Source organism: Bos javanicus, chromosome 1, assembly GCF_032452875.1.
Source record: "Bos javanicus breed banteng chromosome 1, ARS-OSU_banteng_1.0, whole genome shotgun sequence".
Classification (NCBI taxonomy): domain Eukaryota; kingdom Metazoa; phylum Chordata; class Mammalia; order Artiodactyla; family Bovidae; genus Bos; species Bos javanicus.
This window is the reverse complement of record NC_083868.1, coordinates 142,612,268-142,634,684: the sequence shown is the minus strand read 5'-3', so window position 1 is coordinate 142,634,684 and position 22,417 is coordinate 142,612,268. Positions and strand designations below refer to the sequence as shown.

At 49.4% G+C, this 22,417-nt stretch overlaps 1 protein-coding gene across 6 annotated transcripts in view; it reads right to left on the bottom strand.

The window, feature by feature from the left end:
* SLC37A1 (solute carrier family 37 member 1) overlaps positions 1-22,417 on the bottom strand; it is a 102,615-nt gene that overhangs the window by 70,216 nt on the left and 9,982 nt on the right. For 2 of the 6 annotated variants that reach the window (XM_061422394.1, XM_061422419.1), the window contains one exon: positions 2,517-2,705. In XM_061422394.1, coding sequence (XP_061278378.1) covers positions 2,517-2,572 — 56 coding nt within the window. In that variant the 5' untranslated portion in view covers positions 2,573-2,705. Of the gene's footprint in view, positions 1-2,516; positions 2,706-6,183; positions 6,845-6,866; positions 7,141-7,603; positions 7,753-22,417 lie in introns of those variants that run through there. The other 4 variants (XM_061422436.1, XM_061422401.1, XM_061422408.1 and 1 more) reach the window with 4 other exon arrangements.

The window sequence follows — 22,417 nt, the reverse complement described above, 5'->3', positions numbered from 1 at the left end:
AGAAATAAAAGGGTATAATGTCTGCAACTTGCTGTCAAATGGTTCATGAAAAAGTGTGTGTGAGTGTGTGTGTGTACATACATCTGCACACACACACAGATGAGAGAAGGTGAAGGGAGAAGCAAATGAGGATAAACGTTAAGAATCTGCCATTGAGCCTGGCCCCACAGCTGGACTGTGCTGGTGGCTCAGTAGTAAAGAAATCCTCCTGCAATGCAGGCAATTCAACAGGAGATGTGGATTTGATCCATGGGTTGGGAAGCTCCCCTGGAAAAGTGCACGGCAACCTGCTTCAGTATTCTTGCCTGGAGAATCCCATGGACAGAGGAGCCTGATGGGCTATAGTCCATTGGGTCACAAAAGAATCAGACACGACTTAGCACACGGCAGAGCTAGACCAGACACACCTCACCATTTGCTCTGCCCTAGGCTCACTCTACTTGAGATTCAAAGTCCCAGGACAGAGAGGCTGGTTCGCCCACCTTAGGCCCGCTCCTGCCTCCTGCTGGACCTGGGCTACAGCAGAAGGTCAGTGGGACGGAGCCTCAGGGGTCTCTACTGGCTTCTGTAAGGGGACAGAAGATCCTGAGACTCCCCTGCTGGTCACAGCTGCATGCAAGGGAGGGAAGTCAGCCCCCCAAAGATCAGAGTGCTGCTAAAAATATATATTAATAAATGTCCTTGGCAGGAATGTTGACACTGATTCTCTCACAGCCAAGGAAGCTGAGGTCTAGAAAGGTTAAATAACCTTTCAAGGTCAAAGAGCAAGTCTGAGGTAGAGATGGAACAGAAATGAAGACAAATACGCCATCTCTGTGCTACTCAAAGAATGGTCTGTGGACCCACAGTATCACATCACCTGGGAAATGGAGGTTCTCAGGTGCCACCCCAAGTCTGCTGAGTCAGGATCTGCATTTTAACAAGTTTTGAATGATTCCCATGCACATTACAGTGTAAGAAGCAATGCTCTATCTCTAAGGGTTTAACCTAAAAAAAAAGGCGGGGGTGGGGGGTGGATTTGTGATTATGGGAGTTCTATGTAAATTCTTATCATTGCCTCCTGTGAGTTTGAAAAATTGTATCCAAATAAAGTTACAAAAGAAAACAAAAATAAATACCCACTAAAAAAAGGTAAGTGTTGAACTACTTCTGTCTAGACTAGCGCTAGATGGGAAATGAATCGACAAGTGAACTATTCCAGGAAGAGCCAGATGTCTGAAGTCACTTCTGAGACCCCATGGGCACACCAGCCACCAGCCTGGGCCAGAGAAGCTGCAAAGGATGTGTAGGCGGCACATGGCTGGGAGATGGAGCCTAAGGGACCCAGAACACACGCTGTGGCATAAACATTACTGTGAGCAGAAGGTGTTTGAGTTTCTGAAATCTCTCATCTGCCTAAAAACAGAGCCTCCAAAACAACTCAACTGTCATCAATCCTCCCTGCGAGCAACTAGGAGAGACTGAGTCTTAGTACCAGAGGTGGGAAGCACCCACCTCACACCCAAATAAGACTCTGTCCAACTGTATCCTGGCCCCCTGCCAGTCTCCCAAGGGCCCGTTTACCTTTCCAAAAAGTCATTTGCTTTCCCAAACATGCCCTCCTCCTTCTCTTCCCCTACTAAGGTGGTATATACACCCCAAATTCTAAGGCCCCCAGGAGTCACCTTTTTCTGTGAACTCCCACACATATGTGGCTAAATCTGTCTTCTCTCTTGTGCATCTGTCTTTCGTCGATTTAATTCACATGCCCCCAGTCATTCAACCTAACAGGGTAGAGGGAAAACACTTCTCTTCCTGACAGAGATCAGCAGGAGAGAGTGTGGCTTAGAGACGAGACAGCCCAGCTCTAGACTCCGCCCTCACCTTCAGCCTCCTCCAAGGAGTGTGTGTGGGATTCATAAGTCTCCTAGGAGAAGGGCTCTCAGAGAGCACACAGGGTGCTCTCGGAACAGAAAGGGGTGTTTTGGTCTGTGTTTAACTTGTTCAGATTTCATTTTCTCTTCCAAAGTCCCAGCTCAGCGAGGCCACTCGTAGAGTTCAGAGTTAATATACTTATTTCACCCACAGCCATTTACTCATCCTGCTGCTGCTGCTGCTAAGTCGATTCAGTCGTGTCCGACTCTGTGCGACCCCATAGATGGCAGCCCACCAAGCTCCCCGTCCCTGGGATTCTCCAGGCAGGAATACTGGAGTGGGTTGCCATTTCCTTCTCCAGTGCATGAAAGTGAAGTCGCTCAGTCATGTCCGACCCTTAGCGACCCCATGGACTGCAGCCTACTCATCCTACCAAGATGATATTCAGTGGACTAGAAACCACTGAGAACCCCAGAGGTTTTCAGTCTGTCTGTCCCTGCAGAAGCAAGGGTGGACAGCTCAGCAGCGTTCCTGGTCACCACTTCCACCACGGATAAACCACTCAACAGTTATGGGGAGGGCGGGCATCCACATGTGTCTTATCAGGAAACTGGGGGTGGGGGGCCTGCTGGCTGCAGGGTGGCACGGTGCCCCCGACTTACCACTGATCCCTGGAGAACGAGATGATGAAGCGAATGCCAGGGGGAAGCTGGGCCATTGACACCTCCCTGGATGTGGAGCTTCGGTCATAAAATAAGATGCTTCATAAATAGGTTCTTAATCCCAGGAAGTGAGTAAGGATGCTCCTGGGGACTCGCCTCCTCTCTTTCCTCCAGGAGAGGCTCAGCTGTCTACAAGGAGAAGGAGGGGTGGAAAGGTCAGGCATCGTCAGAGGCCCTGGCGGAAGTAACTACACGCAGTGTGGTCACCCAGCCCAGAGCAGAGCCAGACGAGACAGGGCGCTCCCACCATAACAGCCACCTGGTGGGGGTGGAGTGTGTGCCCTGCGGGGGCAGCTTATTCAACTATCACTGAAAGGAACTTCACATGATGTTCTGAGGGTGCAATGAAGAGAGAACGGCTGAATTTATCTCCATCCGGAAGGCATCCAGAGATCAACCGCTCACTCTTCACTACCACACTCCGCAGAGCTGATGTTCATACTCACAGGAGACCAGCAGGAGCCCAGAGGTCACACCAGGTGCTCAGTCACCAGAGGGCCACCAACCAGCCGGTCCTGATTCCCCCACTGGGGGCCAGGCCACGCCTGAGCTACAGTAACAGAGAGGAACGTAGGCCTGGACCAGGTGGTGGGTCATCAAGCCCATCATTTGACTGTGGCTTTGCAATGGAGTCTAAATACATGTAATGCCATGGGGATGAACACCTCGAATCAGCCCCCTCATTTCTCACTCCTGTGGTCACTGCAGGGGCCTTGGAAAATGGCCCCTTTCTGAGCAAGACAGGAAGAAAGCGGCAGGGAGGCCTGGCCGCCCATTCCAAAGCCAACCTCAACATGTGTGCTGTCTTCCAGTTTTTCTCCTATGTTCACTGGGTGAGGAGGAATCTTGGGGACCCATGCATTACATCACAGAGCACATCATGCCCTCGGGAGCACGTATGGTTCCATCTTAGTGCTTATGGAAAAGTCACAGGTTATATGGTGTTTTTAAAGAAGGCTACTTTTGATGGAACACTGATTTTGATTTAAAGCTTAGAAATGTATTTAATGTCTTTAAACAACTTCCTTGAGATAACAGACAAGTAACAGCCAACAGTTCTAAGTTAGAGGATCTAAAATGGGCCTCAGGATCCCCATGTTTACGCCTGCCTTCCCTCTAGGGTGAGCTTTCAAAATGCACCTCGGCAAGCCATCACACAGCTATGAAATTAAAAGATTCTTGCTCCTTAGAAGAAAAGCTATGACAAACCTAGACAGCATATTAGAAAGCAGAGATATCACTTTGCCAACACAGGTATGTGTAGTCAAAGCTACGGTTTTTTTCAGTAGTCACGTACGAATGTTAGAGTTGGACCACAAAGAAGGTTGAGTGCTGAGGAACTGATGCTTTCAGTGCTGAAGAAGACTCTTGAGAGACACTTGGACTGCAAGGAGATCAAACCAGTTAATCCTGAAGGAAATCAGTCCTGAATAATCATTGGAAGGACTGATGCTGAAGCTGAAGCTCCAATACTTTGGCCACCTGATGGGAAGAGCCAACTTGTTGGAAAAGACCCTGATGCTGGGAAAGATAGAGGGCAGGAAAAGGGGGTGACAGAGGACGAGATGATTGGATGGCATCACCAACTCAATGGACATGAGTTTGAGCAAACTCAGGGAGATAGTGAAGGACAAGGAAGTCTGGTGTGCTGCAGTCCATGGGGTTGCAAAGAGTCAGACATGACTGCTGCGATGCTGAACAACAGCAAGCTGTCATACCTGTCCCCTGACCCCCATCTCCTCTCAGAGAGGCAACGAGGCCCCTCCTTCTGCTTCAGCCAGGAGAACTACACCTTTGCTCCTCCCAGCTCATCATCCTGCCTGGAGTGCCACCTGCCCTCATGGCTGGCCCTGCGCTGGGTAATCCCAGCATGTCACAAACTTCCTGCTCCCTCACTTGCCCCAGCTAAAAACAGGGATGGTAGCATCTACATTTTTGGGTTGCTATTACAAATGAGATGTGCGATCTGTGGACAGCCCTGAGCACAGAGCCTGGTGTGGAGGAGATGCCCAGTCAGGAGGAGCTGGTTCTGTTCTCAGGAGACATCACGAGAGGCATCAAGGGACTGCAGGCGACCACCCAGCCCCCATTCCCTGGTCTAGCACAGAGCCAGCGCCCAGGAGACGTGTGGAATCAAGCTCCACAAGCGTTTCAACACTGTTGTTGCTCATATCTCTAGATTTTAAAAAGATTTTATTAAAATTCTGCTCAAAATGAGTGGGCTCCTACTTGGACCTAAACATACTTTGAGAAGGGGCTTCTCAGGTGGGGCTAGAGGTGAAGAACTCGCCTGCCAATGCAGGAGACATAAGAGACCAGGCCTCCATCCCTGGGTTGGAAAGATCCCCTGGAGAAGGGCATGGCAACCCACTCCAGTATTCTTGCCTGGAGAATCCCATGGACAGAGAAGCCGGGCGGGCTATGGTCCATAGGGTCGCAAAGAGTTGGACACAACTGAAGTAGCGCACCCATACGTTGAGAAACAATTTTTGGGTGCTGACTTTAAAGTAAAGGATTTGGTCTGAATTTTACAGCGCCCGGGAATGGATGGTCAGAAGCAAATGTCCTCCTCTGTCCAGACACTGCTTCTCTAGGTACAGCTTATCTGGAAGTATCCAACTGCATCTACTACACCTACTAAGGGACTGCCCAGGTGGCTCAGAGGCAAAGAATCTGCCTGCAGTGCAGGAGACTCGGGTTCAATCCTTGGGTTGGGAAGATCCCCTGAAGGAGGAAATGGCAACTCACTCCAGTATTCTTGCCTGGAGAATCCCATAGACAGAGGAGCTGAGCGGGCTACAGTCCAAAGGGTTGCAAAGAGTCACATATGACTGAGCGACTAAGCACACACGAACACACCAACTCATCAGTCAACCTCAATTCAAGGCTGGTAAAACTTGGAACTTTAAAACAAAATCCAGAAGACACTGGAAAAATCAGCAGGAAAAAAAAATCTTGATTTCCTTTGAAAACTACGGTTCTTCCTCCTCCTATAAAATGGGGTAACTCCAGTGCTATAAATTCTCACCGTTGGTGCAGTTAAGATGTGTAAACACAGTGATTTTACACGTTAGACGTTAAGAGCTCGATTTAATTAGGCCCTTTCCTCCAAAGTCTGACCAGTGACCACTGACCATTCCAGCGAGGGCTGGTCAAGAGCTCCGAGGACAGGGCTGACAACTCTGTGCTCTCCTGCCAGCCCCCGGCTGGCCCAGAGGCTGGCCCGCGGCGCTGGACACCTGGGGCAAATTCAGGTTGGTCCAGTTTCCCTCAGTCCCCTCCCCCACCTCGCTTCCTCTGGGCAGATCCCCTGCAAAGAGAGAACAGCAGAACTGGAGCTGATCACTTGGTTTCAGCCTTGTTTTTGACACATAACCCAAGTACATAAAAAGAACATGCACTTTTTAAAAAATGGCTCTTAATAGACACCTGGAACTCACAGCACCACAGGAGGGAAAAGTGTAAGAATATCCAGTTTCAAAGATAACAACTTCAGAAGCACCCCACAGCAGCATCTCTGTTACAATCCACAAAGCACATTTTTATACCCATCATGCGAAAGAGCCCAACTTAGTCTATAAACTGTAAAACTATGAAATGGAATGACCTGAAGGCAACATGAATTCTGGAGCTCCACCTTTGGCCTCACCACTTGCGGAAGAGTGCTGTGTACTCACTGGAGGTGAAAAAGAGACTCAAAGGCAAGCAATGAAGAGAATAACACAGAAAGGGTCTTCCCACAACTGAAGCTCTGTTGTCAGTAGTCAAAGCAATCCCATGCATACCTTAAATAATCTACCTAAAGGCAAAGCTTTTAAGCTGGGTCTTATTTTAAGGCAAACAAGTTTTCATACATTTTTCTTTTATGAGGGAGAGAAAGGTAATGAGTGAGGGAAACTTGCTTTCCAGAGAACACATTTTCTATGGTCTGTGCTTTAGGCAATATTAAAGATTAATGACAAAAGCCAGTATCTCTTTCCTGGGCTTCAATACAAATGCGAACCCTCCATCTCGATCGCTTTCTCCCACCAACAAGCGGCACCCCAGGTGGTGTGCACAACACAGAACCTGCAAAGGCACTTCCAAAACCCTGTGGTAAGACTCTGGGGGTCTCCAGTCCTGGGTTCTCAGGGTTGATTTTAAAAGGCCTTAAAGAAAGAGCGATGGGGAAATTTAATCTAGTTACCAACTCAGACATCCTCAGACAATTGAAATTCAAGGGCAGGTGGGCACTGTCCAGGCGGGCAGCTCAGGGAGAGGAAAGGAAAGACGGGCTAGAGAATTTCAAACCTGACGGTGGGGCGTGGGGCCTCCAGCACTGGGGTCGCAGTCCCGGGTCGCCAGGTCACCGGGATCAGCAGGGTGGCTGCGGAGGCTGGGACGGCAGGAGGATGGGGGCAGGAGGAAAAACAAGCCAGACGGTGGTTGCCCCGAGGCCGGGTGACTTTCCGGGGCTCTGAGTCCTGTAAATCACTCCCCGAGGCTCCGGGCTCTGGGGACCAGCCGCTCAGAGACAAACAACCCGAAGGCCCCGGGTGCGGGCGGCGGCTCCTCCCCGCGGTCGGTCCCGGAGGAGGACAGGCGGGCACGCCCCCGTCTCCGCCGCGCGACGGCCCCGCGCCCTACTCCCCGCGCGACCCCCGGCATAGCTGTCACCGCGGCCCAGCGGCCCGGGAAGGGCCCGGGAGGACGGCTCTGCTCGCCCGCGCCCGGAGCTCCGATGGGCGGGTGCCGGCCCAGCACCGGCTCCGCGCCTCCGCTCCCGGGTCCCGGGGCGCCCGGGTGATCCCGTAGACCCACCCCCGCCCGGCTGCATCCGCCCCCCTGGCCTGGGGGGCGCCCGGCCCCGGACCTGCACAAAGACGCGCGCCCGGCGCAGGGACCCCGGCTCCCCGCGCGTCGCCAGCGCTGGCAGGTGTCGCTCGGCCCCGGCGCCCTGGTTCCCAGGCCCGGCCGGCGCGGGCGGTGGGCAGGGGTCCGCGCATCGCAAACCCTCTCCCCGCCCCGTCCGGGTCCCCACGCCTCACCTGCGCCCCCAGGCCCGCGCCCCGCCGCCCGGCCCCGCAGCCGCGGGCGCTTCCTGTCGCGACTTCCTGGGGCGGCGCGGAGGCCCCGGCGGCCCTTTCACTTTCAGCGATCGCGGGGCGCCGGCTCGGGCCCCTCCCCTCCGGCTCATCCTCCTCCCGTCCTCCCCCGGCCCCGGAGCCGCCCGGGGGCCCTGACAGCCTGGGGACGGCGGGCGGGGCGCCCCCACGCGGAGCCCGGGGCATCGCCGCGCAGGAGTCCTCCCCGCGGCCCCAGGTCCCGGCGGCACCTGCCTGCGCGCGCCCGGGCTTGAGTTCCCACTGATCGAAGAGGCGTTCCCCAAGGACGCTTAGTCCTCAAGGCAGGTCCTACCCAGAGCGCGGCTTCCGAGAAAGGATGGCACTAAAGGGGCAGCCTTGCCGCTGCCACCTGCCCCCAACATTATTCCTATTGCCTCCTTTCAGGGGTCAGACTTAGACTGACGTTGTATTAAAGAAAATGGGGCCCATGATAGCTGTGTTGACCCATCTTTGATCACACCTGTGTAAGTGTGACACGCGGCTCACCTCACCTGCTCTCAGTCACCTGCTCTAGACCAACCTCCCCTCTCCTAATCCCGACCCTTGGCACCGCCCCCTCCCCTCCAGAGCCTGATTATTCTCCTCGGGACAGCAGAGCACCCAGGGTGGACACATGGCATCCAAACCCAGCCCAGGTGCCTGGTCCCAGGAAAGCAGCTCCCGGGAAGGACCCCATGAGACAGAAAAGAAACTCCAGGAAGAAGTGTCCACAGGATTAAACCAACGCTTGAAGCTAAAACAAATTCAACACCTGGCTGTAAATGCCCAAGAGGTCTGTAGGAGACAGAGGGCCCTGTGGCCTCTGGGCAGGCACCCACCTGGGTCTCGGGGGCCCTGCTGTGCCTGGGGAACACTGTGCCATTCTTTCCCGCTGGCTGAACTGGGTGTCAAATACCCCACCTCTGTTGGCTTTTGAGACACCTCCTCCATTTGGGAAGGAGAACTGCCACTTCACTGAAGCCAGAGGTCGAGCCACAGGTGAGCTGCTGCTCACCCTGCAAGGGAGGCGGCCCGTCTCCTGATTTCTGTCTGCCTTTGGTAAGGTCTCTTTTTCCCCAGACCTCCTCTCTCAGACAGTTCTCCTCCCTTCCCTAACTCTCCATTCCTGCAGATTCAAGCCTGCCCAGCCTGGCTTCCCTGTCCCTCCAAGTCACCCTGCACTCTCACCTGCCCAGGGCTCTGCCCAGGGCTCCTCAGGCTCCCAGCCTCCAAGCAAGCCCTCCCTCCCCAAATCCACTTCTCCAGCACCTCAAACTGCCCTCCCAAAGCAGACTGGACCTTGGCGTTCCTGAGGAAAACCTTTCAAGACCCCTGCCTTTGGATCAGGAATGAGCCCCAGTCCTTACTAGCTAGAAAGCAAGACCCAAACCCACTCATGACTTCAGGACCAAAGCTCAGACCATTCTCTAGTTTCCAAGACTTTCTCACATGGCAGGTTGCTATTTCTGCCCTGGGCCTCCAGGCCAGCCTTTTCTAGTGAGCTCAAACTTCAAGACCTAGGTCAAGTATTTGTCAGTTTACTGCTTTCCCAGGGCGCTACAGGAACCTCTGGGTCCTGACTTATCTATCACAATGAACTAGTACTGGTTATTTCTAAACCTGTCTCCTAGCCCCTAGCCTGGGACCAAGGGATTCTCAGGGTCCTGCCCAACTCAGAAGGCCTCATCCATGTTTGCCAACAGCATGAAAAGATGCGGGAGAACTCAGCGCAGGGAGCCCCCCCGTTTCTGCACCATTTCTCACCTAGAAAGAGATGATCCTTGTGTGGCACACCAGGGAAAACCAGAGGAACCTGAGCTGGTCTGCGTAATATTTGCCAAAAATATTCATCTATCAATTTTGCTGTTGTTGTTTTAGTTACTCAGTCGTGTCTAACTCTTGTGACTCCGTGGACCTCTGTCCATGGAATTTCCCAGGCAAAAATACGGGAGCTGGTTGCCATTTTCTTCTCTGGGGGATCTTCCAAACCCAGGGATCGAACCTACAACTCCTGCTTCTCCTGCACGGGCAGGCAGATTCTTACCACTGAGCCACCAGGGAAGCCCCTATTAATTTTACAAAGATTAAAATAGTAATATTTTACAAAATATAGTTTTTACGTTATTATTTTGTATGGTTGATTGTAAGAAATATTTGAAAAGTATTAGGGAGACAGTAAATTTGTATGAAATTTCCAAATAAAAGAGTTCACATTTTGAAATGAAAACAAGTAATCGTTCCAGTGGACATACCAGGTCTCATGCTTGACGTGGGTGCATGTAAGCTCAGGATGGGAGACAGCTGGGATGTTACCATGGGGACACTTTCTTGGTTAAAGTAGATGACCACCAGAAAGCCTTTTTTACAATCACAACATTTCCCAAAAGTTGAAATTATATTTAAGAATCTGACACTCTTTTCTTTCAACTTGTTATGTTGACATTTCTTATGCGAATCAACAAATAAATTTCCAGCCCAGTTGACATTTCATATCCAGCATTTCAAGCTCATGATGAAGCATGTCGGTCAGCACAGCAGTGCCTACGGGCTGCTGGTGCCAAAGCCGACTGCCGGGCTTCCAGAGAGATGAGCCCAGGGTGCCCAGACCTGGGGCTGCCCTGAACACATCTGCCTGGGTGGCCCTCGGCTTTAACCTCAAACTTCCATGTCGAGTTTGAATTTATTTTGATTTTATTTCAGAAAAGAGGAACAGACCCAATGAGAGGTACAAACACTCTGATCCAACAGACATGTCTTGGGTGCCTAATGGAGCCAGCCCCAAGCCAGGCACAGAGGCCTCAGTCAACAGGGGCCTTGCTTTCCCAGGATTCATAGAGCAAAGGCGTGTGGCAGGAACAGGCTGGTCCTCTCAGAGGGAAACTGATGTGAGCATGAGGGAGGACTCAGGTTCATTTCCTGGGGTGACCATAACAAAGGACCTCAAACTGGGTGACTTAAGATAACAGACATTTACAGTCTCTCGGTTCTGGAGGCCAAGACTCAGGCAGGGGACTTCCCTGGCGGTCCAGTGGTTAAGACTTCACCTCCCAGTACATGGGTGCAGGCTTGATTCCTGGCCAGGGAGCTAAGATCACACATGCCTCTCAGCCAAAAAAAACTAAAACAAAAACATAAAAACAAAACCAATATTTCAACAAATTCAATAAAGACTTTAAAAATGGCCCACATTAAGAAAAAAAAAATCTAATAAAAAGAAAAAAGACGTCGGCAGGGATGTGCTCCCTCCAAAGTCTCCAGGGAAGTTTCTGTTTCACGTCTTTCTCTCAGCTTCTGATGTCACTGGCCATCCCGGGTGTTTTTTACCTTGTCAGGGTGTGTGTGTGTGTGTGTGTGTGTGTGTGTGTTAGCTGCTCAGTTGTGTCCAACTCTTTGCAACCCCATGGACTGTAGCCTTCCAGGTTCCTCTGTCCATGGGATTCTCCAGGCAAGGATACTGGAGTGGGCTGCCATTGCCTTCTTGTAACTACATGGCTCTAATCAGCCTCTGTTTTTACCTTCTCCAGGCTTGTCGGCATTCACATTGTCTTTTCTCCCTCTGTCTGTATCTCTTTTTCCCTCTGATAAGGACACCAGTTATGCTGGATTTATGCTCCCAACTCCAGGAGGAATTCAACTAAACTCATTATATCTGCAGTGATCCCATTTCCACTAAGGCCACATTCAGAGCTTCAGGGAAGAACATGAATTTGTGGGGTGGGGCAGGGCAGGAGGGGAACATTATTTAACACAGAACAAGGCTGTAAGGTTCTGTATAAGCCTGAACAGTGCTAGGGAGGGCACTCCCAGGTGAGCAGCATCAGGAAGTTGGCACCTGAGGTCCGTGGAAGTCAGGGGAGTGGGCTGTCACTGGGATCCAGGGCGCTAAGGCTACAGAGGGACCTGTTGGACTGACAGGAACTTTAGCAGAGGAGTAGCGGGGGAAAGATTCAGGGAATCCACAGCCCCAGCTCTGCTCCAGACCTCCCACTGCCTGACTAGGAGGGGGTGGAGGCTAGGAGAATCCCCTGGACACAGTGTAGCGCTGGACAGATGTGGTCCTTTCCTTGCCAAGAGCTTCCAGCTAGAGGAGGTGTCAGGTCACCAGTGATCACAATACCAACTCGTTATAATAGGAGACACTGTTGCTGCTGTTTAGTCGCTAAGTCTTGTCTGACTCTTTGTGACCCCATAGACTGTAGCCCACCAGACTCCTCTGTCCATGGGATTTCCCAGGCAAGAATACTGTAGTGGGTTGCCATTTCCTCCTCCAGGAGATCTTCCTGACCCAGGGATTGAACCTGAGTCTCCTGCATTGGTAGGCAGATTCTTTAACACTGCGCCACCTGAGAAGTCCAATAGTGGACATGGGTGACAAAGAGGGTTGCCTGACCCAGACTTGATGGTCACAGGAGGTGACATGTCAGGAGCACACTAGGAGTGGGCCTAGGGCTTGGAGAAGAGAAGTCTGTGCAGAGGGAGCACTGCAGGTACAAAAGCCTCCAAGACAGGCTGATTGGGGAGTGGGGATGGAGCGGGGTGAGTGAGAGGGCAAGGCTGAGGACTCTGGCAGCAATCTGATGGTTGTCTGGGAGCGCAGATGGAAGGAAGGTCTAAGAGGTGACAGAAAGGAGGCAAATGAGGAGGAGGAGGGTGGACACCCAACTGTTGGACCTGGGCAGTTACGTGGATGGTGGTGTCTTCACAGAGACAGGGAACAAACAGAGGACAAACAGACTCGAGGGGCGGAGGCGGGGACAGGGAATTAGTTTATATTTGTTGAGCAATCGGTTCCTGAAGGACCATTCAGTGGGGATGTTGACTGGAGTTGGACATGTGTGTCTGGAGTCTTTGGAAGAACCCTAGGCTGGTGAGGGATGTGGGTGTAGACGACCAGGAGGGAAGAAAGCTTGCCAACACCTATGGGCCATGCAGGGAGACCGGCTGGAAGCTGAGGATGGAGCAGAGGGAAAAGCCAGAAGACTGTGATGTCCAGGAACCCGAGGGAGACACTGGAGGCTGCAAAGAAGTCAGCGTCTACTGACTTCACCTGGAAGGGGATGACTGAAGTTTCCATGGGTGTGGGGTGGGGTGGGTGTGGAAAAGGAGACAGCGTGGAGCAGAAAACCATTCCAGGAAGATTGGCTGTACTAAGAAAGGAAAGGCCCAACACTGGAGAGGGACTTAGGGAGGAGAAGGGATATGTTTTAAATGTGTGGACATTTTCAAGCATAGATGAAAATGGAGATAACATAACAAAGCCCCAGGGACCCAACACCAGCCTTCGTCAATGATCAGTGTATGGCCAGTTTTGTTTCCTGTCTTGACTCACTTCCTGTCCCAGGATTATTTTGCAGAAAATCCCAGACATTATATTTCACCTATACAATTTCACGTGTATTTCTAAAAGATACATTTTTAAGCATAACCACTTTACCATCATCATGGCTCCCCCAAGCAAGAATAATCCCATAGCAGCATCAACTACCCAGCCCATGTTTTCACTCCCCTGAGTGTCCTGTAAGAGGTCTCATGCTCTGAGTTCACTTTCAGGTGGGGACACGAACAGCCCATGTTAGCGTATCGTGACATGTCTCCTAGGTCTCTCCATCTGGAGATTCCCCTCTGTCTTTGTCCTGAGCCATTTGTCACTGTCATCACGGAGGCTGGGCCCTTCTTCTTGTGGAGCTTCCTACACTGTGTGCTGTGCTGACTCCTTCTTTATGACATGATCAAACTCATTCTTTGTGCATTTCCTTTGTATTTCCTGAAACTAGCAATGAGGTCTCGAGGTCTGATCATATTCTGGTTGATTCAAGGCAGAGAGGCACCGAGCCTTGGGTCATCCTCTGCGGTATTAGACATGCCTCACCTAAATTCCAGAGACAGCAATGGCACCCCACTCCAGTACTCTTGCCTGGAAAATCCCATGGATGGAGGAGCCTGGTGGGCTGCAGTCCATGGGGTCTCGAAGAGTTGGACACGACTGAGCGACTTCACTTTCACTTTTCACTTTCATGCATTGGAGAAGGCAATGGCAACCCACTCCAGTGTTCTTGCCTGGAGAATCCCAGGGACAGGGGAGCCTGGTGGGCTGCCGTCTGTGGGGTCACACAGAGTCAGACACGACTGAAGCAACTTAACAGCAGCAGCAGCACCTAAATTCAATACTTCATTAGAGATAGAATCCATACTTGTGAGATGCCGCTATCAGAATTCCATTGTTTCTTTTTTATTTGCTAGCATACTTTTATAAAAAGAAACATCCCCTCTGGGGTTTCCCTGGTGGCTCAGTGGTAAATAATCTGACTGCCAATGCAGGAGACACAGGTTCAATCCCTGGTCTAGGAAGATCCCATATACTGTGGAGCAACTAAGCCCATGTGCCAAGACTACTGAGCCCGCACTCTAGAGCCCAGGAACCACAACTAATGAGCCTGTGAGCTACAGCTACTGAAGCCCGTGTGCCCTGGAGCCTGTGCTCTGCAATAAGAGAAGCCACTGCAGTAAGCCCATGTACTGCAATGACGAGTAACCCCTACTAGAGAAAGCCTGGGCAGCAATGAAGACCCAGCACAGTAAACAATACATAAATAAAATTATATAAATATGCTGCTCTCTCTTTCTCTCTCTCTCTCTCTATATATATAAAGAAAAATGTCCCCTCATCAATCATTCAATTATTCAGTTAACTCTGAGGCACAGTTCATATAGGAAAGGCAGGATAAAGGTGAAATTCCTTATTCATCAGTTGTCCCAAAAAATGAGCTGATTTTCTAGTGTTCTTCAAAAGTGAGCCATGAGTTTTTTGTGCTCTGCGTTTTCTTGCTCAGCACTAGTGGGTGGAGCCACAGTCGCTGTGTTTGCATTCACTCCCTTTGTTACTCTCCTCCCTGAATCTCACTGGACCACACTGGCCAGTCCTTGGCCAGTGGGAGGCTCTTCTAAGTGACTCCTGGGTCCTTCTGATGTGACCCAGGTACTTTGTTTTCCAGGGTGACACACAGTCATGCATATCCTGCCCAGACTGGAGTCAGCCCCTCCCCCAGGAGGCCAGGTCCTGGAGCAGCCAGAAGGGAAGGTGGGGGTGGGCAGGAAAGGGAGCTCCAAGCTTTAACGACACAAGTCCCACTACAGGAAGAAAGAGCAGGAATCCAGAGTATGTGAGGAGGAATGAGCCTCGGGCTGGAGAAGGGGTGAAGGAAAAGGGCAGGAGCAGAGCGAAGTCCCTTGGCAGGTGAAAAGGCACGAAGAGTGGAGTCTTACCTCTGTTCCCTTTGTCACAGAAAGAAGTCAGCTGTGAAAGTGAAGAGGGAGGCTTTTGGGGGGACATCCAGAGAGTTGAGGGGAACCTCTAGGAACCCTGAGGAGGGGACAGCAGGCGCAGCTGGGAAACCAGAAGGAAGGTCATGAGATGAACGTCTCTTGGTGCTAGTCTGTGAGGCAGTGCAAATGTGTCCGAGAGTCCAGTGGCACTGAGAGAGGACACAGCAGTGGACAGCTCCACGTGGAAGGCTCAGCTTTCATCACCCTCTATTCACAGGGAACATTCACTGCTTTCCCTGGTCTTAAGAAAGAGGCAATTTCAACCCTGCTGGAAGGTGGGGTCATCCATATGAGAGAGTCACCAAAAATGAGCACCTACTATGTACCTGAAGAACTATGGACAGAGGTTCAGGACACTGTACAGGAGGCAGTGATCCAGACCGTCCCCAAGAAAAAGAAATGCAAAAAGGCAAAATGGTTGTCTGAGGCAGTCTTACAAACAGCTTCCCTGTAGGGCTTCCCTTATAGTTCAGTCCATAAAGAATCTGCCTGCAGTGCAGGAGACCCTGGTTCAATCCCTGGGTCAGAAAGATCCCCTGGAGAAGGAAATGGCAACCCACTCCAGTATCCTTGCCTGGAAAATCTCAGGGACACAGGAGCCTGGTGGGCTGCAGTCCATGGGGTCACAAAGAGTCCAGCATGACTGAGCGACTAACACTTACTTACAAACAGCTGAAAAAAGAAGAGAAGTGAAAGGCAAAAGAGAAAAGGAAAGATATACCTATCTGAATACAGAGTCCCAAAGAATAGCAAGGAGAGATAAGAAAGCCTTCCTCAGTGATCAATGCAAAGAAATAGAGGAAAACAACAGAATGGGAAAGACTAGCAATCTCTTCAAGAAAATCAGAGATACCAAGGGAACATTTCATGCAAAGATGGGCAAAATAAAGGACAGAAATGATATGGACCTAACAGAAGCAGAAGATATTAAGAAGAGGTGGCAAGAATACACAGAAGAGCTATACAAAAATATCTTAATGACCCAGATAACCAATCACCAAGCCAGACATCCTGGAGTCCAAAGTCAGGTGGGACTTAGGAAGTATCGCTATGAACAAAGCTAGTGGAGGTGATAGAATTCCAGCTGAGCTATTTCAAGTCCTAAAAGATGATGCTGTAAAAGTGTTGCACTCAATATGCCAGCAAATTTGGAAAACTCAGCAGTGGCCACAGGACTGGAAAAGGGCAGTTTTCATGCCAATCCCAAAGAAAGGCAATGCCAAAGAATGTTCAAACTACTGCACAATTGCACTCATCTCACACACTAGCAAAGTAACGCTCAAAATTCTCCAAGCCAGGCTTCAACAGTACATGAACAGTGAACTTCCAGATGTTCAAGCTGGATTTGGAAAAGGAAGAGGAACCAGAGATCAAATTGCCAACATCTGTTGGATCATCAAAAAAGAAAGAGAGCTGCAGAAAAAACATTACTTCTGCTTTATTGACTATGGCAAAGCCCTTAACTGTGTGGATCACAACAAACTGTGGAAATTTCTGAAAGATATGAGAATACCAGACCACCTTACCTGCCTCCTGAGAAATCTGTATGCAGGTCAAGATGCAACAGTTAGAACTGGATGTGGAACAACGGACTGGTTCCAAATTGGGAAAGGAGTATGTCAAGGCTGTATGTTGTTGCCCTGCTTATCTAACTTATATGCAGAGTACTTCATGTGAAATGCCAGAGTGGATGAAGCACAAGCTGGAATCAAGATTGCCGGGAGAAATGTCAAGAACCTCAGATATGTAGTGACACCACCCTTATGGCAGAAAGCAAAGAGGAGCTAAAGAGCCTCTTGATGAAAGTGAAAAGGGAGAGTAGAAAAGTTGGCTTAAAACTCAACATTCAGAAAACGAGGGTCATGGCATCCAGTCCATCACTTCATGGCAAATAGATGGGGAAACAATGGAAACAGTGACAGACTATTTTGGGGAGCTCCAAAATCTCTGCAGATGGTGACTGCAGCCATGAAATTAAAAGATGTTTGCTGCTTGGAAGAAAAGCTATGACCAACCTAGACAGCATATTAAAAAGCAGAGACATTACTTTGCTGACAAAGTCTGTCTAGTCAAAGCTATGGTTTTTACAGTAGTCATGTATGGATGTGAGAGTGGGACCATAAAGAAAGCTGAGTGCAAAAGAATTGATGCTTTTGAACTGTGGTGTTGGAGAAGATTCTTGAGAGTCCCTTGGACTGCAAGGAGATCAAACCATTCAATTCTAAAGGAATTTCTGAAGCTGAAACTCCAATATTTTGGACACCTGATGTGAAGAATTGACTCTTGGAAGAGACCCTGATGCTGGGAAAGATTGAAGGCAGGAACAGAAGGGGGTGACAGAGGATGAGATGGTTGGATGGCACCAATGGCTCAATGGACATGAGTTTGAGCAAGCTCTGGGAGTTGGTGATGAACTGGAAATCCTGGTGTGCTGCAGTCCATGGGGTCGCAAAAAGTTGGACATGACTGAGCTACTGAACTGAACTACATGCACAATAAGTTCTATGTAGAAGCAGGGGTTGCCATGAGAAATAAGACAAAAAAAAAAAAAAAGGACCTTCCACCAAGAAGTTCTGTCTCTGCAGGGAAACCATGAGGCATGGCAGGTGCAAATCCAGAGAGGGCAGACATTGCCCGGGGAGGGCAGAGGGGGACAAGGGCCCCAGAGGGAGCCTTGAGGAAGCTGGGCTTCAGAGCACAAGAAAATGTCTCCCGCTTCGAGGCATGGAAAGCATGAAATATTATTGGAGAGATAAGGAAAGGTAACATCAGTACATGTTTACTTACTGTGAAGGCATCTCATTTTATCTCTATTGATCAAACAGCAAAAATTCTAGCAGTATGGGGTGGTCAACCGGTGCACCAGGGAGGTTTTTGGTTCAGTTGCTAATGTTGTTGGTAAAGAACAGAATGAAAAGCCTCCCACTAGAAGCATGTCCTGTATTGCAGGCAGACAAGAGTCCACATGCCAAGGAGTTGTGGTCCCACCAAGGATGGAGAAGCAGGCCTGCTAGGTCCCCGGGGGCCCAGAGAGAAGAAGGCCAGGCCTTCAGGCTTCCCTGGTGGCTCAGTGGTGAAGAATTCACCCGCTAACACAGAAGACACAAATTCGATCCCTGATCCCACAAGACTCAGAGCAACTAAGCCATGGCATCACAATCACTGAGCCTGTGCGCTACAGCCGAGCAGCTGCAACTATTCAAGTCCTTCACTCGGGATCCCGTGCTAGATAACAAAAGAAGATACTGCAGTGAGAAGCCTGCGCACTGCAACTAGAGCAGCCCTCGCTCTCCGCAGCTAGAGAAAGTCTGAGCAGTAACGAAGACCCAGCAAAGACAAAGATAAATAAAGAAAAAGAAGGCCAGGCCTTGGGGTGCTGCAAGCTGCCAACCACTTGACTCAACCCTAGCTGACTCACTCTGTCCCCACCCGAGGCTCTCGTCTGGACGGGAAGGGCCCAGGCAGCAGGGTTTAACAGTATTTAGAAACATTGTCAGGGAATGTCAGAGACTGAGCTCAGCTCCAAAACAAGAGTGCCGAGAAGTCTAAGCTGGACAGAACAATCTCAGGGAACTCATAGTTTCTTTATAAACAGAGAAAAGGGTCAGAGTGGAGAGTTGCTGCCTCTGGGCTGTGAGAAGAGGCACAAAAAGCACCAAGCCATGTTTTTTCAAATAGAATAATAATAATAATAAAATTAATGTAAAAAACAAAGATAGAAGGCACACACACACATGCTTAGCCTAGGCCATGACTCATTAGTGGTAGGATTTTAGACTTCATGATACTGTGGTTCAGCTGGTAAAGAATCTGCCTGCAATGCGGGAGACCTCGGTTCGATCCCTGGGTTGGGAAGATCCCCTGGAGAAGGGAAAGGCTACCCATTCCAGTAGTCTGGCCTGGAAAATTCCATGGACTGTATCCTCATGGGGTTGCAAAGAGTTGGACATGACTAAGCAACTTTCACATCCTGCGTTAGGACACATTTTGTGGAGAGTAGCTTTGCAAATCCTGTGATAACACCTAACATGGAGGCACCCTCCCATTTGCAAGGGTGTGTGTTTTAGTCACTCAGTCGTGATTGACTCTTTGTGACCCCATGGACTGGAGTCCATGGACTGGAATATTGGAGTAGATGGTTGATCCCTTGTCCAGCGGATCTTCCCACCCCAGGGATCAAATTCGCATCTCCTGCGCTGGCAGGCAGATTCTTTAAAGTCTGAGCTGTCCTGTGGTAACATCTAACACTGAGGCACCTGCCCATTTGCAAGGGTGGCCCTCAGCAAACTGCCTGTCTAAGACAGGGTCAAATGTTCCTGCTCCCAGCCCCTGGTGATGTTTCTTGCTTTTTTTCTGTGCTGTAATAAGGGCAGTGGTCCCTGGAAAATGCCTGAGAGCCTTGGGAGTAGCCAGACCCTGGCTCCACGGGGGCTACTGGATATTTGCTCTGACCTATGCTTTCAGCCAGGAACCCCCCAGCCCCACCCCAGGGCTAACTTGTTGCTGGAGTCCATCTGTTGTAATTCCTCCTAGTTTTAAGCCTATAGGTAGTAGGTCAGGGAGAGGAAAACAGGAATCTGGCTCATCAGCAAAGGAGTGGAGTCATACCATGGACCCCCTCCCCCACCTCCAGCTGAGCTAGTGCAGATAAACAGGATAAGAAAGTTGGAATCTTTTTTTTTTTTTTAAGATTTTTTGATGTGGATCATCTTAAAGTCTTTATTGAATTTGTTACAGTATTGCTTCTGTTTTTTTTATGTTTTGGTGTTTTGATCCCAAGGCATGGAGGACCTTAGCCCCCAGCCAGGGATTGAACCTGCGACCCTCGCATTGGAAGGTGAAGCCTTAACCACTGGACCACCAGGGAAGTCTGCGAATTGGAATCTTTTTATGAGGTCTTCCACAAAGCTTGACACTTTTCAGTCTAGGTGTGATTTGGTAAATTATGTGTTATAAATCACAGGGTTGTACTTTAAATTTCCCTCTGGGCCTGTATTTGGTGATTTATGAAGAGGGGGTGCTTTTATTTGAAACAATATGTTAACAGCCTGGTGGGAGAATGTGGCTACAGTGGGCCCTGTTCACCTTTGGATTCTGCATCTGTAGATTCAACCAACCAGTGGATGGAAAATATTAAAAATACTTAAAAAAAAATTCAAGAAAGCTCCAAAAAACAAAACTTGGATTTGCTACACACCAACAACTACTGACACAGCATTGACATTGTATTAGGTATTAGAAGTCATCTAGATATAACCTGACTTCAAGCCAGGCTTCAACAGTGTGTGAACCAAGAGCTTCCCAATGTACAAGCTGGGTTCAGAAAAGGCAGAGGAACCAGAGATGAAATGGCCAACATCCATTGGCTCACCGAGAAAACAACAGAACTTCAGAAAAATATCTACTTCTCCTTTATTGACTATGCAAAAGGCTTTGACAGTTGGATCACAACAAACTGAAAAATTCTTTTTTTCTTTTTTTTGAAAATTCTTAAAAAGATGGGACTACCAGACCACCTTACCTGGTTCTTGAGAAACCTGTATTCAGGTAAAGAAGCAACAGTTAGAATTGGACATGGAACAATGGACTAGTTCAAAATTGGGAAAGGACTACATCAAGGATGTATATTGTCACTCTGTTTATTTAACTTATATGCAGAGTACATCATGTGAAATGCCAGACTGGATCAATCAGTCAAGCTGGAATCAACACTGCCGGGAGAAATACCAACAACCTCAGATATGTAGATGATACCACTTTAATGGCAGAAAGTGAAAGGGAACTAAAGAGCCTCTTGTAGAAGGTGAAAGAGGAGAGTGAAAAAGCTGACTTGAAAATCAACATTCAAAAAACTAAGATAATGGCATCTGGTCCCATTACTTCATAGCAAATAGAAGGGGAAAAGTGGAAGCAGTGACAGACTTTATTTTCTTGGGTTCCAAAATCACTGCAGATGGTGACTGTAGCCATGAAATTAGAAGATGCTTGTTCCTTGGAAGGAAAGGTATGACAAACTTAGATAGCGTATTAAAAAGCAGACATGTCACTTTGCCAACAAAGGTCAGTAGAATCAAAGATGTGGTTTTCCCAGTAGTCATGTATGGATGCAGGAGCTGGACCATAAAGAAGGCTGGATGCCAAAGAACTGAAGCTTTTGAACTGTGGTGTTGGAGAAGACTCTTGAGAGTCCCTTGGGCTGCATGGAGATCCAACCAGTCAAACCTAAAGGAAACCAGCCCTGAATATTCATTGGAAGGACTGATGCTGAAGCTGAGGCTTCAATACTTTGGCCACATGATGCGAAGAGCCAACTCATGGGAAAAGACCCTGATGCTAGGAAAGATTGAGAGTAGGAGGAGAAGGGGGAGGCTGAGGATGGGATGGTTAGATAACATCACTGACTCAAGGGACATGAATTTGAGCAAACTATGAGAAGGACAGGGAGGCCCGGGGTGCTGTAGTCCATGGGGTCACAAAGAGTTGGACAGGACTTAGGACTAAACAATAGCAACAGAGATAAAGTATATGGGAGGATGAGTGTGGGTTGTATGCAAACAGGATACCATATAAAGAACTTGAGCATACTTAGAGTTTGGTATCTGCTGGAGGTGGGGTTCTAGACCCAACTCCCCACAGAAACCGAGGGGCAATTGTACTCATGTTCTCTCTACCAAGCCCATCTTTTCCCAGCCAACATGGAGCCTGGGAAAGTCTGGCTGTGAACGGGGAGGCTCTCTGCCCAGGCAGCTGAATCCACCTTGCTCACCCAGGGGTGACAGTGCCAGCTCCCACCACAGCTTCCAATGATGACCTCGGCACTCACTTGGTCACTGGAAGGCTTGGCCCTGGGCTCCCCCAGGTGCTACCTTTTCTAGATCACTAGGACATAGCTCACTCTAGTCACCTCCTGACTCTCCTCTTTGGGGAGGGAGAGGGTAATGACTTGTTTATGTCTTCTGATGATTGCATTTGCTTTATGACTGCCTAGAGGCTTGTCCTAGCAGCTAGAACATAAAAAACCAGACCTGTAAGTTACAGTAAGTCCCCTATGTATGAATGAGTTCCATTCCAAGTCCAATTTGTTCATAAGTACAACAAATTCAGCCCAGGTACCCAGTGAACACAATCAGCTATATAGTACTCTACTGGGATAGATTTATAATACTTTTCACACAAATAATCCACAAAAGAAACAACCAAAAAATAAAGAAAAACATGTTAGTATTATAGAACAGTATCTTGAAAAGTACAGTAGTCCAGGACAACAGCTGACATACGGGGGCTGGCATTGAGTGAACAGACAAGAAGAGTTACTGACTGCAGGAGGGAGAGGAGGTGGGAGATTATAGAGCTGAAGGGTCACCAGCAATAGGAGACGAAGGGCAAGCTGCAGTTTCACTCACGCCTGACGTTGATGGAATGCATGTTTGCATC